This window comes from Chiloscyllium plagiosum, unplaced genomic scaffold (assembly GCF_037043375.1).
Source record: "Chiloscyllium plagiosum isolate Xiang-an unplaced genomic scaffold, Cpla_swu_hap1 HiC_scaffold_30, whole genome shotgun sequence".
Taxonomy (NCBI): domain Eukaryota; kingdom Metazoa; phylum Chordata; class Chondrichthyes; order Orectolobiformes; family Hemiscylliidae; genus Chiloscyllium; species Chiloscyllium plagiosum.
The window spans coordinates 907,287-923,537 of NW_028270168.1; the positions used below are offsets into that span (position 1 = coordinate 907,287).

Consider the following 16,251-nt stretch of genomic DNA (forward strand, 5'->3'; position numbering starts at 1 on the left):
ATTCGTGGGACATGGATTCCTGTCTGACCAAATGCTCCAAACAAGCTGGATGTTGAGAAAACACGATATGGAGTGCACACCATGTGAATTCCCACTTGGTCTGAATGAACTCCATGCTGTAGAAGATCAAACTGCATCTCAGCACACAATCCATGAGCACCAGTTGCATGCACCCTGATCACAGACATTGCCATCCAACCCTGATGACCATCATTACACCTTTCTGATCACTTCTAGATCACTCAGGAAGGGCAGACTTGCATTGTAGCGTTCACCAACAACTAACACTGAAAGGCTGCAATACAAACACTTTGCACATATAGACAGATACCCAGCTCCTAGACTGGACCAGGCTGCTCCCAGGCCTACACCCTATCATTGTGCTCATTCATTTAGTGTCTATCTGGATGTTCACAGTGCCCTGCCTTGTTGTGGCCCAGTCACACAGGGTGATGCCTGCTAGTGTCTTGATGCTTCAGGCAGAGTCTGAAGACGCTCTGTGCTACTGGATTGAAATACTGCTTAGCATATAGACAGCCAGAGAGACAGGCAGACACAGAGACAGCTGGTCATTGTGGATCTGCCTGGTGAGTGCGGTGGAGACGACAGTTCCATTCATTGACACATCAATCTAACACCTGCCTGTGCAGCAAACACACTGCCCGCTTATTCAACCAATCGGCCATGTCTGAAAGGGGGTGGTGGCTACACCTGATCCCCAACAGGAGGTACTGCTGTCAGTCAGTGAGTCCCAGTAGTGTTCGTCACTGGAAGAGTCCACATACAATCCAGGGACTTGGCCACTGTCAATCAGCTCAGAGTCAGCGGATATGTCACAGTCTGGGGGAGGGGGCAGTGGTCACTGCTGTACGGTCAGCGGATGTGTCACAGTCCGGGGAGTGGGCAGTGGTCACTCTGAATGGTCAGTGGATGTGTCACAGTCTGAGGGAGTGGGCAGTGGTTACTGCTGTACGGTCAGTGGATGTGTCACAGTCCAGGGGTGTGGGCAGTGGTCACTGCTGTACGATCAGCGGATGTGTTACAGACCGGGGGAGTGGGCAGTGATCACTGCTCTATGGTCAGTGGATGTGTCACAGTCCGGGGAGTGGGCAGTGGTCACTGCTGTACGGTCAGCGATTGTGTCACAGTCTGGGGGAGTGGGCAGTGGTCACTGCTGTACGGTCAGCGATTGTGTCACAGTCCAGGGAGTGGACAGTGGTCACTGCTCTATGGTCAGTGGATGTGTCACTGTGCGGGGGAGTGGGCAGTGGTCACTGCTGTACGCTCAGTGGATGTGTCACAGTCCGGGGAGTGGGCATTGGTCACTGCTGTACGGTCAGCGATTGTGTCACAGACTGGGGGAGGGGGCAGTGGTCACTGCTGTACGGTCAGCGATTGTGTCACAGTCCGGGGGAGTGGGCAGTGGTCACTGCTGTATGGTCAGTGGATGTGTCACAGTCCGGGGGAGTGGGCAGTGGTCACTGCTGTACGGTCAGCGATTGTGTCACAGTCCGGGGAGTGGGCATTGGTCACTGCTGTACGGTCAGCGATTCTGTCACAGTCCGGGGGAGTGGGCAGTGGTTACTGCTGTACGGTCAGTGTATGTATCACAGTCTAGTGGAGTGGGCAGTGGTCACTGCTTTACAATCAGCGGATGTGTCACCATCCGGGGGAGTGGGCAGTGGTCACTGCTTTACGGTCAGCGGATGTGTCACCGTCTGGGGATGTGGGCAGTGGTCACTGCTGTACGGTCAGCAGATGTGTCACAGTCCGGGGGAGTGGGCAGTGGTCACTGCTGTACGGTCAGCTGCAGGCAGGGTAAATAGCATATTGTCAGCCAGGGAGCTGCCAACTCACCAGCAGGGGTCTGGTCCATCAGGTCTTGGAGCTGCTTGTCGGAGTCAGTCAGAGATTTGGGATGAATCCAGTCCTTGGAGTTCATCTGTTGATCATGCAGAAAGGTCCAAGGGGGATCTGCAGGGGCTCTGAGGGAATATAAGGGAGAAGGTTATTGCAGTGCACCATGTAGTTGGTCTATTCTGTTGCCACTGTAAACTTGTAGCAGAGGGAGTTGGTGCATGTGGTGCCAATCATGAGGGTCACTTTCTCCTAGATGAGTGTTGTTGGAGCTGCACACGTCCAGACAAATGCAAAATATTCCATCACACTCCTGGATTGTGTCCCGTAGATGGTGGTCAGACATCAGAAGCCATCACCATGAAATACTCAATTTCTGACCTGCCATTGTGGCCACTGCATTTATATGGTGGTCTAGTTCAGTTACTGGTAATGGCAACTCCCAGGATGTTGATAGTGAGGTTTCAGTGATGCTGAGGTTATTGAATGCCAAAGAGAGGTGGTTAGGTTTGTCTTGTCGGATATGGTCATTGCCTGTATTTGTGTGGTGCCAATGTTACTTGCCACTTATCAGCTGATCACACTGTTTCAGAAGTTCAAAATGGAACTGAATACTGCAAACATTAATGAAAATCCCCAATTCCAATGTTCTCATGTCACAGCTATTGATGATTGGGTTTAGTGCACTGTCCTGAGGAAGTCCTGAGGCAGAGATAATTGGCCTCCAACAACTACAACCCTCTACCTTGGTGCTGGATATAATTTTTTGTTTTACATTTAATTATGATATTTCATTTTTATTTTTGTGCCCATTAATATGACAATATCATTGCTGGAAAGTAGAAAATTAACATTAAGTAAGAAGAGGCTAATCTGGCCAACCAATTGCTGAGTAATGGAAAAGAAAACTGAAGAACTGCAGATGCTGGAAATCAGAAACAAAAGCAGAAATTGCTGGAAAAGCTCAGCAGGTCTGGCCACATCTGTGGAGAGAAATCAGAGATTGGATCCGGGGACCCTTTGTCAGAACCATTCTCTTGCTCCTCCCACCTTTAAGCATTTCTCATTTGATCACTGTGAATTCTTAAGTCTTTGACATTAGCTCTTATTGAGACCTGAGTGGGTGAAAGAGTGAGCTAAGTTAGTACAAAATCTGTCAAATATTGTGCTGGGGGCACATCCTTGTTGGAAGTTGGTTAAAGTTAGACAAAGTTATTTTTGATTACATTTCATTATTTTCCAGGCGATCTTGAATCCTGACCTTTGACATTGAAAGATTCTGTACCAATCAAACCCTCTGTGTCATTCAATTCCTTTCTTAAAAAAAGGTCAAAAACTCAGCAATTGAAATGAAATGCTGATACACCATCTAAACTCATTCCATATTTTGTACAGCTTTAAACATTTCCATATTCCTTTCACTTTACTTTCTCATTCATATCTTCAGCCTGAAGAATGTAATTTTGCAATACCTAACCATCAACTACAACTTTCTTTTATACAGTGTCAAAGTGCTTCACTAAACCATGGAAGGAATATTATGGGTAAGGTTAAGATGCAAAGAGACATATTGGACTTGTGACGTTATCCATATTTCTTTCTCCACAGATTCTACCAGACCAGAGGAGGTTTCCCAGAACCTTCTGTTTTTATTTCAGAATTACAACATCTGCTGATTTTGCTTTTATTTTAAGGAAATTTAGGACCTGTGTTGAAACGTCAAATGTATATTTTAAATAATAATTTCAAAGAGGAGAGGGAGGTGAAGAGATTGTGGAAGGAATTGTAGTGTTTACACAGCTGATTGCATGGCTGGTAATGGTGAGGCAAAGGAAGAGAGGATACATAAGAAGGCATAAATGAACATATGAATTAGGTACAGAAGTAGCCATTTGGGTCCTCAAACCTGCTCCCCTAATCAATAAGATCCTGGCTGATCTATTTATGTTTCAAATTTCACATTCCCATCTACCCCTAGTAACCCTCAATATCTCTGCCTAACAACAACTTATCCATCACTGCCTTAGAAATATTCAACCTCTGAGCAATGTTCCGCTAAGCCAAGTGTCTCTGAGATGGTTGGTGTGATGGCCTTCCAATGTGAAGATTTCAGTTTTGGAAGTCAGCCCAAACAAAGAAAAAAATTAGAGAGAGTATTGTTTCTGAGGCAGAGAGTTCTAAAGTCTCTCAACCTCTGAGAGAAAAAAAAATCCCATCCCTAACCTAAAAGATTGGAACTGGAGGACTGCAAATATCTTAGAGGATTGCACAGATAGTCAACTTTACAGAGAGATGGAGGGGAGAGTCTGTAGAGGGACCACAACTTTTTTTTAAACTTCGCTTTCAATCCTGCTTGTTGCAATGTTGCTAGTTTCCTTCACAATTGTTCATAGCTTTTCATTAGTTTTGGAAGTCCCTGTAGTCACCATTTTTGTCCCAATTCTGTTGACATGGAAAAGATGGAGAAGGGGATAAACTGAGTTTCTCTTGGCAAGGGCACAACTACCTGGAGTATGTTTGCCATATCTATTCTATCATTTCCTGATTGGCTACTCATTGCTGCTAAGATGGCAGTTGCATTTATTGTGCAGGTGGAATTGTGTTGGGGAGCCGACTAGATGGGAACCTCTGATCTGCATTTCCTTTGTATATTCCATATCTCCCATGTATCCTCGATAGTTATTCAATCAGTATCCAACATGGGCAAACCTTTGGAGCCGCGTAACAGCAGTAGTATTTGGTTGAAATGTACTTGATAAAAGTGTTCTGACAATCTAACATAGCTATCTCTCAAATATGCAATCTTTATACTGCAAGGGAATCTACAGACCCCTTGAAAAAAGGCTAAATTCCCTCAAGTGGACATTGAATTCTGAAAATAAACATCCATTCAGAAGCCATATCACAAATGGATAGTTCTTTACAAATTCTGAAAACTGTGAATCAAACTGTGTATACAACCACCTGCAAAGCTAAGACCTTCCGCTACTTTTGAAACTCAGTCAAGCATTCACAATAGACACAAACAGTCAAAACAAACCACAACACATGCAGACCAGGCTCCCACAGAAACTGAAAGAACAGATTGGGGATTTTCCACCAACACCATCACTTGGCCTGTCATTGAAAGCAGGGCTCGATTTTTTTTTATCCCCAAGTCCTTTTATTTCAAAGATTCTATGGACATTTAAATCACTTCACACTCAGCATCCCCAAGTTCTGTTTTCTACAGGATTGATTTCCTTTCTCTTTGTCCTATGAGAAAAATACTCTCAAGTATCTCAATAATTCAGCAAACACATTACCCTCGCACCTCCCATCCCAATGGTCGATGCTCAACTTGGAAGGCCACATCTAATAATGGAATTTGAAGTTGTAAAAATACTTAACATTATTTAACCTTTACCAAATATTGTGGGGCAGGGAGATCCTCCATAATCGCTAAATCCACATAACACTTAGGAACACCACCCCCTGCAAGTTCCCCTCCAAGCCACTCTCCGTCCTGATTTGGAAATATATCACTGTGATATAGTCACAGTGGCTGGGTCACAATGCCGAAATTCTCGCCTGATTGGCATTGAGGGTCAATCCACAAGAAAGTCGCTCAGCCCCACCTTCTCAAGGGGCAATTAGGGACGGGTAATATATGCTGGGCACAGCCAGCGATGTCCACATCCCGCAAGAGAATTTAAAAAGTCTATATAATGCAGGAAATTTTACGAAGTTTCTTAAATATTTTTGTTTCGTTAAATACCTTATTATTTTGCAACGTATAAGACATGGGAAGAATGCAGAGCTCCGAAACTGAGCTAACTTTGGAATTGGACAAATGGAAATGGATTTGTTTGGCGAGATATTTTGTAACATCGTGCATTCGCAAATGGAAGCGGGAAATTCCTCTGTGCGTTCCCCATTTCGCTGAGCGATGTGTTGGAGTGAATGGGGCGGAATATTCCCTGATTCCCGCTGGCACAGGTTTCCCCTCGGGAATGTATTCCCAGGAGGAACCTTTCCCGAGGACAGGAGCAGGGAAGCGGGCAGCTGTGGCGATGGGGATCCGGAGGCGGTGTGTCCGAGCGAGATGGAGCCGGGAACTGGCCCCGACCTTCCGCCACAGCCACCGCCGCCGCCCGCTGCAGCCCGCCGCCTCCTTCCTCTCGGAATTGGCCGATTTGATCCAATTCGCCACCAGCATCTTCCAGGAGGCGGAGAACCGCGCCGCTTCCCTCCAGAGGAAAGTTCAAATATTGCGGAAAAAATTCCCCGGGAGCTGCCGCCGGCCCGTGGCTGTCCGCCCGCTGCCCAGCGCCGTCTGCACGGAGCCAGGTAAGGTGCTCGGATCATCCCCCCCCCCCCCCCTCTGTCCCTGCCCCCCACAGCCGGGCGCAGAGAGCCCAGGGGCCGCCAGCCTCCGGTAATTTTCAAGGTAAAAACAATGACTGCAGATGCTGGAAACCAGATTCTGGATCAGTGGTGCTGGAAGAGCACAGCAGTTCAGGCAGCATCCGAGGACAGGCAAAATCTTTGCTCGTCGGATGCTGCCTGAATTGCTGTGCTCTTCCAGCACCACTGATCCAGAATCCGGTAATTTTCAGGCAGCTCCATACACCAGCAAGAGCCCCTCCTCAGAGAGCGAGAGCAGCCCAAGACAACTGAGAAAATTAGACCCAAAGCTGGCTTCATGGCAGCAGGCGAATGATGGTGGTCAAAGGGTGTTTTTGTGATTGTGTCAGGATTCCTTGCTGTTGAGAAGATTAATGATCTACACATGAATGTAGCCGGAATATTCTGTACCTTCGCTGATGACATAAACATTGCTGGTGTGGCAAAACCTTAGACTCCTGGACAATATAGGCTACTTAAATGGGCTTCAGGGAAGTACAGAGGGTCAGAAGCCTTGCTGTGCATGTCCACAGAGATCCTTGAAGGCAGTGGGATGGTTATATAAAGTGGTTTAAAAAGCATAAGGCATAACTTGGCTTTTTAATATATGCACTGACTATATCTTCAAGGAGGTTGCGATGGACCTATATGTAATGTTAGGCCACAGCTGGAGTACTATGTGCAGTTCTGGTCTCCACACTACAGGAAGGAGGTGATTGAACTAGACTGGATATAGAGGAGATTCTCCAGGGTGTTGCTTGGGCTGGAGCAATTCAGCGATGAAAACAGCCTGGGGTCCTGTGGTGAAACGGTTAAAAATTATGTCCCAATACATGTGTGAATCTAACCGGAATGGAGGTGTTGCTTAGTCCCGTGTGAATCTTATTACACACCTCCCCGTGTGAATCTTCTTATCTGTATGTAACCAGAATGGAATGTGTTTTTTAGCCTTGCTCTGCTGTTCACATGAATGTTTATATCTGGAAAAGAGTATATCAGCTGGAAAAGTCTCCAGTTCGGTGAGTCTGCTCCGGGGTTGCGTTTAACCGCCGAGCGTGGGTTGTTGGCAACCGCTCTACGAGAACTGACGGCTCCCAGTTCCGGTAACACGTAGAGTGAGTATAAGCCAGACCCGTTGTAAGTATGAGACCTGGTTGTGGCAACGCTGCGGGGAATAAAATGCTCATATTCTAGCAGACTCGCCTCTTGGTCGTTTGTTCTGTGTCAGACTACTCTCCTACGAACCTGACCTTGAGAATTTTTTAAAACAGGTCCTTACAGCACAGAAGGCTGAGGTGGGGGAAACCTGATTGAGGTGTACAAAGTTATGTGGTGTACAGAAAGAATAAATAGTTTTAAAGTCAGGAGCTGGAGGTTGAGGGGATTTGAAGAAAATATTTCTCAGCCAGAGGCTGGTGGACATCAGGACCTCACTGCCTGAAGGTGGGTAGAGGCCAGACCTCTCAAACATTTATGAACCATGTGGATGAATGTTTCAAATGTGGCTAGGGGTCAAATGCTGAAAATGGGATTAGAGTATACGGATGTTTAATGACCAGTGAAAATGTGATGGACCAAAGAGTCTTTTGTGTTGTTAAAACCTCATGATATTGGCACGGTGGCTCAGTGGTTAGCACTGCTGCCTCACAGTACCAGGTACCCAGGTTCAATTCCAGCTCATGACTATCTATGTGGATCTATGTTCACACATTCTCCCTGTGTCTGTGTGGGTTTTTCCCAGGCGTCTGGAAATTCCAGGTTACGTGGATTAGCCAGGGTTAATAGGAGGGTTACCAGATTCAGATGAGGGGTGGGGACTAGGTTTGGGTGGGATGATCTTCAGAGGGTTGGAATAGATTTGATAGGCTGAATGGCCTCTTTCTGCACTGTAAAAATTATATGAATCTATGTTGATTAAATGACAGAAAGCAGAGAATCATGGGAAATTGATGTTTTTTGGTCAGAAGGGTAGGAGATGGTGGTTTTTCGCTAAGGCCAATGCTGGGGCAGCTGCTTTTTTACTTTATGCAAATTATTTGAACCTTGGAATACAATGTAAATTCTCAAAATGTGCCAATGATACTAAATATGAGAGTGGCATTGAGAATGATATAGTGACTGCACCAGGATATTGATGCATTAGCAGAAAAAGAAGTCAGGGCGATGGTGGGATATATATGGAAGACAGGGCGATGGTGGGATATATATGGAAGACAGGGCGATGGTGGGATATATATGGAAGTCAGGGCGATGGTGGGATATATATGGAAGTCAGGGTGATGGTGGGATATATATGGAAGACAGGGCGATGGTGGGATAAGCATCAGGAATTTTGGCCAAAATAATTGGCGGCATTGAAAACAAAAACAGGGAATTCAGGCTGGATTATTTTATCTGATTCTGGTCCTTGAGAGGGAACAGAGGAGAGTGAAGAGCCCTTCAACTGAGGCTTTCAGACTGAAGAGGAACCATTTGCAAGGTAACACGGTAAACGTGGGAGAGTGAAACTAACTAAATCTCTCTCACACAGAACTAGTACAGATACAATGAATTGAATGGCTTGTTTCTGTGCTATAACCATTCTGTGATTTAATGAATTGACAAAGAACATGACAGCACAATACAGACCCTTCGGCCCTTGAAAAAAGCTAACCTGTTCACCCGATCTAACCCTCTGATCATCTTTTATGTCTCTATTAAGTCACCTCTCAACTTTCTCTGTGTAATGAAAACAGCCTCAAGTCCCTCAGCCTTTCCTCATAAGACCTTCCTTCCATACCAGGCAGCATCTTGATAAAACTCCTCTGCTCCCTTTCCAATGCTTTCACATCCTTCCTACAATGCAGTGACCAGAACTGTACGCAATAGTCCACATGCGGCCGCACCAGAGTTTTGTACAGCTGCAGCATGACCTCACGGCTCTGAATCTCAACCCCTCTATGAATAAAAGCTAAAAATCACACAACACCAGGTTATAGTCCAACAGGTTTAATTGGAAGCATACCTTTCGGAGCGCTGCTCCTTCATCAGGTGGTTGTGGAGGATACAATTGTAAAACACAGAATTTATAGCAAAAGTTTACAATGTGATTTAACTTAAATTATACATTGAAAAATGCCTTGGTTGTTTATTAAGTCTCTCATCTGTTAGAATGACCATGTTAGTTTCACTTCTTTCATATGTAAATGACAAAACGTTATTTAAAAGTTACATTCTCAGGTTAACTTTAACAATTGGTGTCAGCCCAGATAATGTGTTAAAGGTGTTAGCCCCCTGTGTGCTGCTGTCTGTGCCATAATCTTTCGACTGATTCTAATCTAAAAAATGAATTAACAGAATCTTACATGGATTCATACAGTTTTTGAGCAAAGTACAATGTGACTCTGCAAGTACAAATTCACCCCTCAAACATATATGTGTGTGTATGTGTGTGGGTGGGGTGTGGTCGGGGATTGTGAGTGTCTTTGAGAGAGAGTGTATACATGTGTGTGTGAGTGTAAAGGGGTCTAAGTCTGAGAGAGGATGCATGTGGGAGTGTGTGTGAGTGTCTGTGTGTTTGTCTGTATATGTGTTTGTCTCAGTATATGTGTGCAGGAATGTCTCTGTGTGTTTGTGTGTGTGTGTGTGTATAATGCAATGATGGTCACCGAACTTGGCTATCAGCCTCTGCTCGGCCACTTTTCGCTGCTGCCTGTCCCGAAGTCCGCCTTGGAGGATGGTCACACAAAGGTCCGAATTCAAATGTCCTGGACCACTGAAGTCTCTGTCTCACACACACACACACAAACATACACACACACACACACACACACTCAAACACACACACATGCACCCTCTCACAGACATAGACCCCTTTACACTCAAACACACACACACAAATACACTCTCTCTCACAGACACTCACAACCCCCCCCACCACCCCCACCACACACACACACACACACACACACACGCATACCCATGTATGTTTGTGGGGTGAATTTGTACTTGCAGAGTCACATTGTACTTTGTTCAAAAACTGTATGTATCCATGTAAGATTCTGTTAGTTTGTTTTTTAGATTAGAATCAGTCTAAACATTATGGCACAGACAACAACACACAGGGGGCTAACACCTTCAACACATTATCTGGGCTGATGCCAATTGTTAAAGTTAACTTGAGAATGTAACTTTTAAATAACATTTTGTCATTTAAACAAACAATCAAAGCATTTATTAATGTATAATTTCAGTTACATCACACTGTAAACTTTAGCTATAAATTCTGTGTCTTCTTTGTTTGTTAAGTCTCTCATCTCTTGGAATGACCATGTTAGTTTCACTTCTTTCATATATAAATCACAAAACATTATTTAAAAGTTACATTCTCGGGTTAACTTTAACTATTGGTGTCAGCCCAGATAATGTCTTAATGTGTACTGCACAATCACCTGATGAAGGAGCGGTGCTCCAAAAGCTAGTGCTTCCAATTAAACCTGTTGGACTATAACCTGGTGATGTGTGATTTTTAACTTTGTACATCCAAGTCCAACACCGGCATCTCCAAATCATGAATACAAGCTAACACACTGTACACCTTCCTAACAACCCTATCAACCTGGGTGGCAACTTTCAGGGATCTATGCACATGGACACAGATCTCTCTGCCAAGAATTTTACTATTAGCTCAGTACTCTGTATTCCTGTTACTCCTTCCAAACAATGTTTGGCATTAAACTCCATTTGCCAACTCCGTCCAGCTCTGCAGCTTAAAGAAGAAGAGCAAGGTACAGAGTTAGAGAGTTAGAGGGGCCGAATTCCAGAAATTCTGTCCGCTGAAGACTGTCAATTGTGTAGTAATTAAAACTGGGCATTTTAGAGAGGGCAGAATTAGAGGAATAACAAAGTGTCAGTGTCTACAGGGCTGGAGAGAGAGGAAGGTAGACAATAGAAAGGTTTGAAAACCAGGATGAGAATCTTAATGTCGAGGTAAAGCTCAAATGTGCTGGCGAACACTGAGTGATGGTGAGCAGGATATGGTGTGAGTGAGAGCACAAGCAGCAGTGGTTTTGGATAAAACATGAGCTGATTGCCCTGCAGTTACTAATACACCAGTTGAGTTTGTTCAGGGCTCTGTTCACAGACTGATGGTTGCAAAGAATACTGAATCCAAACCTTGTATCATTTGTTCTCTGATTCTGGCTTGTTATTGCACTGATTACTGTCCTGAAAAGAGATAGCATTGTGAATATTTCATGTTGGATAAATGAATACAAGTATCTAAGACAGTGGTCTCATTATTGAAAGCCAGAATGAGTGTATGGAATGGGTACCCCTGTGTTCTGGCAGACGCTCAGCGAATCAGTGCCACCTTTACACATATCCTTATTTTCTTGATTGATGTTGCTTGTTTAACTTTTTAATTTGCTAGAGATGTTTATTTATTTGATCCTGTTCCTGGAATTACAGCCACTTGGGAAAGGCTGGGAATTATTGAAGAAGAACATAGAACATAGAACTTGGAACCTCACAAACCTCATTGAGTTTTTTGAGAAGGTGACCAAGCATGTGGATGAGGGTAGGGCAGTTGACGTGGTATACAGGGACCTCAGTAAAGCCTTTGATAAGGTTCCACATGATAGGCTGATGGAGAAGATGCAGAGGCATGGAATTGAGGGTGATTTAGCAGTTTAGATTAGCAGTTTAGCTTTCTGAAAGAAGGCAGCAAGTGGTGGTTGATGGAAAACATTCAGTCTGGAGTCCAGTTACTAGTGGTGTGCCACAAGGATCTGTTTTGGGACCACTGCTGTTTGTCATTTTTATAAATGACTTAGACGCAAGCATAGGTGGATGGATTAGTAAATTTGCAGATGACTCTAAAGTCGGTGGAATAGTGGACAGTGTGAAAGAATGTTACAGGTTGCAGGTGGACTTGGATAAACTGCAGAATTGGGCTGAGAGGTGGCAAATGGAGTTCAATGCAGATAAATGTGAGGTGATTCACTTTGGAAAGAATAACAGGAAGGCAGAATACTGGGTCAATGGAAAGATTCTTGGTAGTGTGGATTTGCGGAGGGGTCTTGGAATCCATGTACATAGATCCCTGAAAGTTGCCACCCAGGTGGATAGTTCTGTTAAGGCAGCATATGGTGTGTGTTAGGTTTCATTGGTAGAGGGATTGAGTTCCGGAACCGCAATATCATGCTGCAACTATACAAAATGCTGGTGCGGCCACACTTGGAATATTGTGTACAGTTCTGGTCGCCCCATTGCAGGAAGGATGTGGAAGCATTGGAAAAGGTGCAAAGGAGATTTACCAGGATTGTTGCCTGGTCTGGAGGGAAGGTGTTATGAGGAAAGGCAGAGAGACTTGGGTCTGTTCTCATTGGAAAGAAGAAGGCTAAGAGGGGATTTGATAGAGACATACAAGATGATCAGGGAATTAGATAGGGTAGACAGTGAAAGTCTTTTTCCTAGGATGATTATGTCAGCTTGTACGAGAGGGCATAACTACAAATTGAGGGGTGATAGATTTAAGACAGATGTCAGAGGCAGGTTCTTTACGCGTGGAATACCCTACCTTCTAATGTAGTTAACTCAGCCACATTAGGGAGATTTAAACAATCCTTAGATAAGCACATGGATGATTTTGGGATAGTGTAGGGAGATGAGCTGAGAATAGTTCCCAGGTCGGCGCAACATCGAGGGCCGAAGGGACTGTTCTGCACTGTATTGTTCTATGTTCTATGTTCTTAGAATGTTATAGCGCAGTACAGACCCTTTGGCCCTCGGTCTTGTGCTGACCTGTGGAATTTATCTGATATCCACCTAACCTACACCGTTCCATTATTATCCATATGTATGTCCAATGCCCATTTAAATGCCCCTAATGTCAGCGAGTCTACAACTGTTGCAGGCAGGCCATTCCACACACCTAATACTCTCTGAGTAATGAAACAACCCCTGATACCTTTCTGAAATCTATCACCCCTCAATTTAAAGCTATGTCCCCTCATGTTAGCTTCACCATCCAAGGAAAAAGGCTCTCACTATCCACCCTATCTAACCCTCTGATTATCTTATACGTCTTGATTAAGTCACCTCTCAACCTTCTTCTCTCCAATGAAAACAGCCTCAGTTCCCTCAGCCTTTTCTCGTAAGACCTTCCTTCCATACCAGGCAACACCCTAGTAAATCTCCTCTGAGCCCTTTCAGAATTAGAATTAGAATGCCTACAGTATGGAAACAGGTCCTTTGGCCTAACAAGTCCACACTGTCCCTTCGAAGAGTATCCCACCCAGATCTATTACCCTACATTTCCTCCGACTCATGCACCTAACCTACACATCCCTGAACACTACAGGCAATTCTGCATGGCCAATTCACCTGATCGGCACATCTTTGGATTGTGAGAGGAAGCACCCAGAGGAAACCTTCGCAGACACAGGGAGAATATGCAAACTCCACAAAGACAGTCGCCCGAGGCTAGAATCGAAACTGGCACTATGAGGCAGCAGTGCTAACCACTGGGCCATTGTGCTTTCCAAAGCTTCCACATCCTTCTTCTCTTGCGGTGACCAGAACTGCATGCAATACTCCACATGCGGCCTTACCGGTGTCTTGTACAGCTGAAGCATGACCTCGTGGCTCCAAAACCCAATTCCCCTACCAATAAATGCCAACACATCATATGCCTTTTTAACAAACCTATCAATCTGGGTGGCAACTTCCAGGGATTCATGCACCTGTACTCCAAGAGCTCTCTGTTTATCTACACTGCCAAGAATTCTACCATTAGCCCAGTACTCTGCATTCCTGTTACTTCTTCTGAAGTGAACTACCTCACACGTTTTCGCATTAAACTCAATTTGCCACTTCTCAGCCCAGCTCTGCATCTTATCTGTGGCCTTCTGTAACCCACAACATCCTTTGGCACTATCTACAACTCTGCCTACCTTAATTTACTAATTCATCCTTCTATGCCCACATTCAGATCATTTATAAAAATGACAAACAGCTTTGGCTACAAAACAGATCCTTGCAGCTCCTGGATGAATATTTAGTGTCATAGAGATGTACAGCATGGAAACAGACCCTTCGGTCCAACCCATCCATGCCGACCAGATATCCCAACCCAATCTAGTCCCACCTGCCAGCACCCGGCCCATATCCTTCTAGACCCTTCCTATTCATATACCCATCCAAATGCCTCTTAAATGTTGCAATTGTACCAGCTCCTTCACAATCTACAGACCCAGAAAATAACACCGTCTTATTCCTCTACAAAACACTGCACTAGGTTAAATTAAAAGCTATGGCTTATATTTTAAGTTTAATCACGATACTTCTCTCCAAAAACATATAATCAAGAAAGAATGCACTATACTCACTAATACAGCCTTTCTCTTGGACAGACTTAAAACAACAATTAATTTATCTGATTCTGTGCTGTGAACTTTTGCCCAACAGTTCCTCCAAGATTTCACTGTTTGTTAATTTTCCCAGATGAACTCCGATGTCCAGCGACACATAAAGTCAAAAACAGCAAAGGCGGTAACTGTGCAGGTTCTTTCTTTCTCTCTCTCTCTCTCTCTCTCTCTCTCTCTCTCTCTCTCTCCTGCACTGTCCTCACCATGTGCTTCCTTTGTCTGCTCTTCTCCCTTTTAATCTGCTGTTGATTTGACTTTCTTTTTCCAAAACAATGCAACAGCATATAAAACAGTAATTGCTGCTCATGGAATTCGAGAAAATCACCTCCAGCACCTAAAATTCCCATCAACCACCACCCTCTGTCTTCTTTCAGCTAGCTAATTTCTGATCCAAACTGCTAATTCACCTTCAATCCCAAAACTCCATATTTTGTGCAATAGCCTACTGTGTGGAACCTTCGCAAACACCTTACTGAAATTCATATACACCATATCAACTGTTTTACCCTCACCCACCTGTTTTGTCACCTTCTCAAAGAACTCAATAAGGTTGGTGAGGCACGACCTACCCTTCACAAAACCTTTACAGTCTTTTCCAACACCTTACCCACAACTGAAGTAAGGCTCACTGGCCTATAATTACCAGGGTTATCCCGACTCCCCTTCTTAAACAAGGGAACAACATTTACTATCCTCCAGTCTTCTGGCACTACTCCTGTCAACAATGATGACATAAAGATCGAAGCCAAAGGCTCTGCAATCTCCTTCCCGACTTCCCAGAGGATCTGAGGATAAATCCCATCCGGCCCAGGGGTCTGATCTATTTTTCAGATCTTCTAAAATTGCTAAAACCTTCTCTTTGTCAACCACAATCCCATATAATCCTGTAGCCTGTATCTCCGTATTCTCACGGACATTGTCCTTTCCAATGTGAATACTGACAAAACGTTTCCCCTATGTCCTCGGATTCCACATGCAACTTTCCATGACTATCTTCAATTGGCCCTTATCTTACTCTAGTTATTCTTTTATTCCTGATAGACCTATAAAAGGCCTTACAGTTTTCCTTGATCCTATCCGCCAACAACTTCTCAAGTACCTTCCTGGCTCTTCTTAACCCCCTCTTTAGATCTTTTCTGGCTAACATAACTCTCAAGCCCCCTAAACTGAGCATAAGCCGCCTTCTTCTCTTGACAAGAGCTTCAACCTCTTCAGTAAACCATGGCTCCCTCTCTCGGCAATTACATCCCTGCCTGGTACATATAAACTTATCAAGGACCCACAGTAGCTGTTCCTTGAATAAGCTCCACATTTCAAGTGTGTCTATCCCCTGCAGTTTCCTTCCCCATACAATGCATCCTAAATCTTGCCTAATTGCATCATAATTGCCTTTCCCCTAGTTATACCTCTTTCCTTGCAGTATATACCTATCCTTGCCCATTGCTATTGTAAGCATAACTGAGTTATGATCACTATCGCCAAAGTGCTCTCCTACCTCCAAATCTAACACCTGGCCAGGTTCATTCCCCAGTACCAAATCCAATATGACATCGCCCCGTGTTGGCCTGTCTATGTTCTGTGTCAGAAAACCCTCCTGCAC

At 44.4% G+C, this 16,251-nt stretch overlaps 1 protein-coding gene across 1 annotated transcript in view; it reads left to right on the forward strand.

Annotated features, from left to right (window-relative positions):
- The first annotated feature begins 5,894 nt into the window (after positions 1–5,894).
- Positions 5,895–16,251, forward strand: part of nhsl3 (NHS like 3) — a 284,193-nt gene continuing 273,836 nt past the window's right edge. The window contains exon 1 of the mRNA XM_043719658.2: positions 5,895–6,186. Within this exon, the coding sequence (XP_043575593.2) occupies positions 5,910–6,186 (277 nt within the window). The 5' untranslated portion in view covers positions 5,895–5,909. The remainder of the gene's footprint in view (positions 6,187–16,251) is intronic.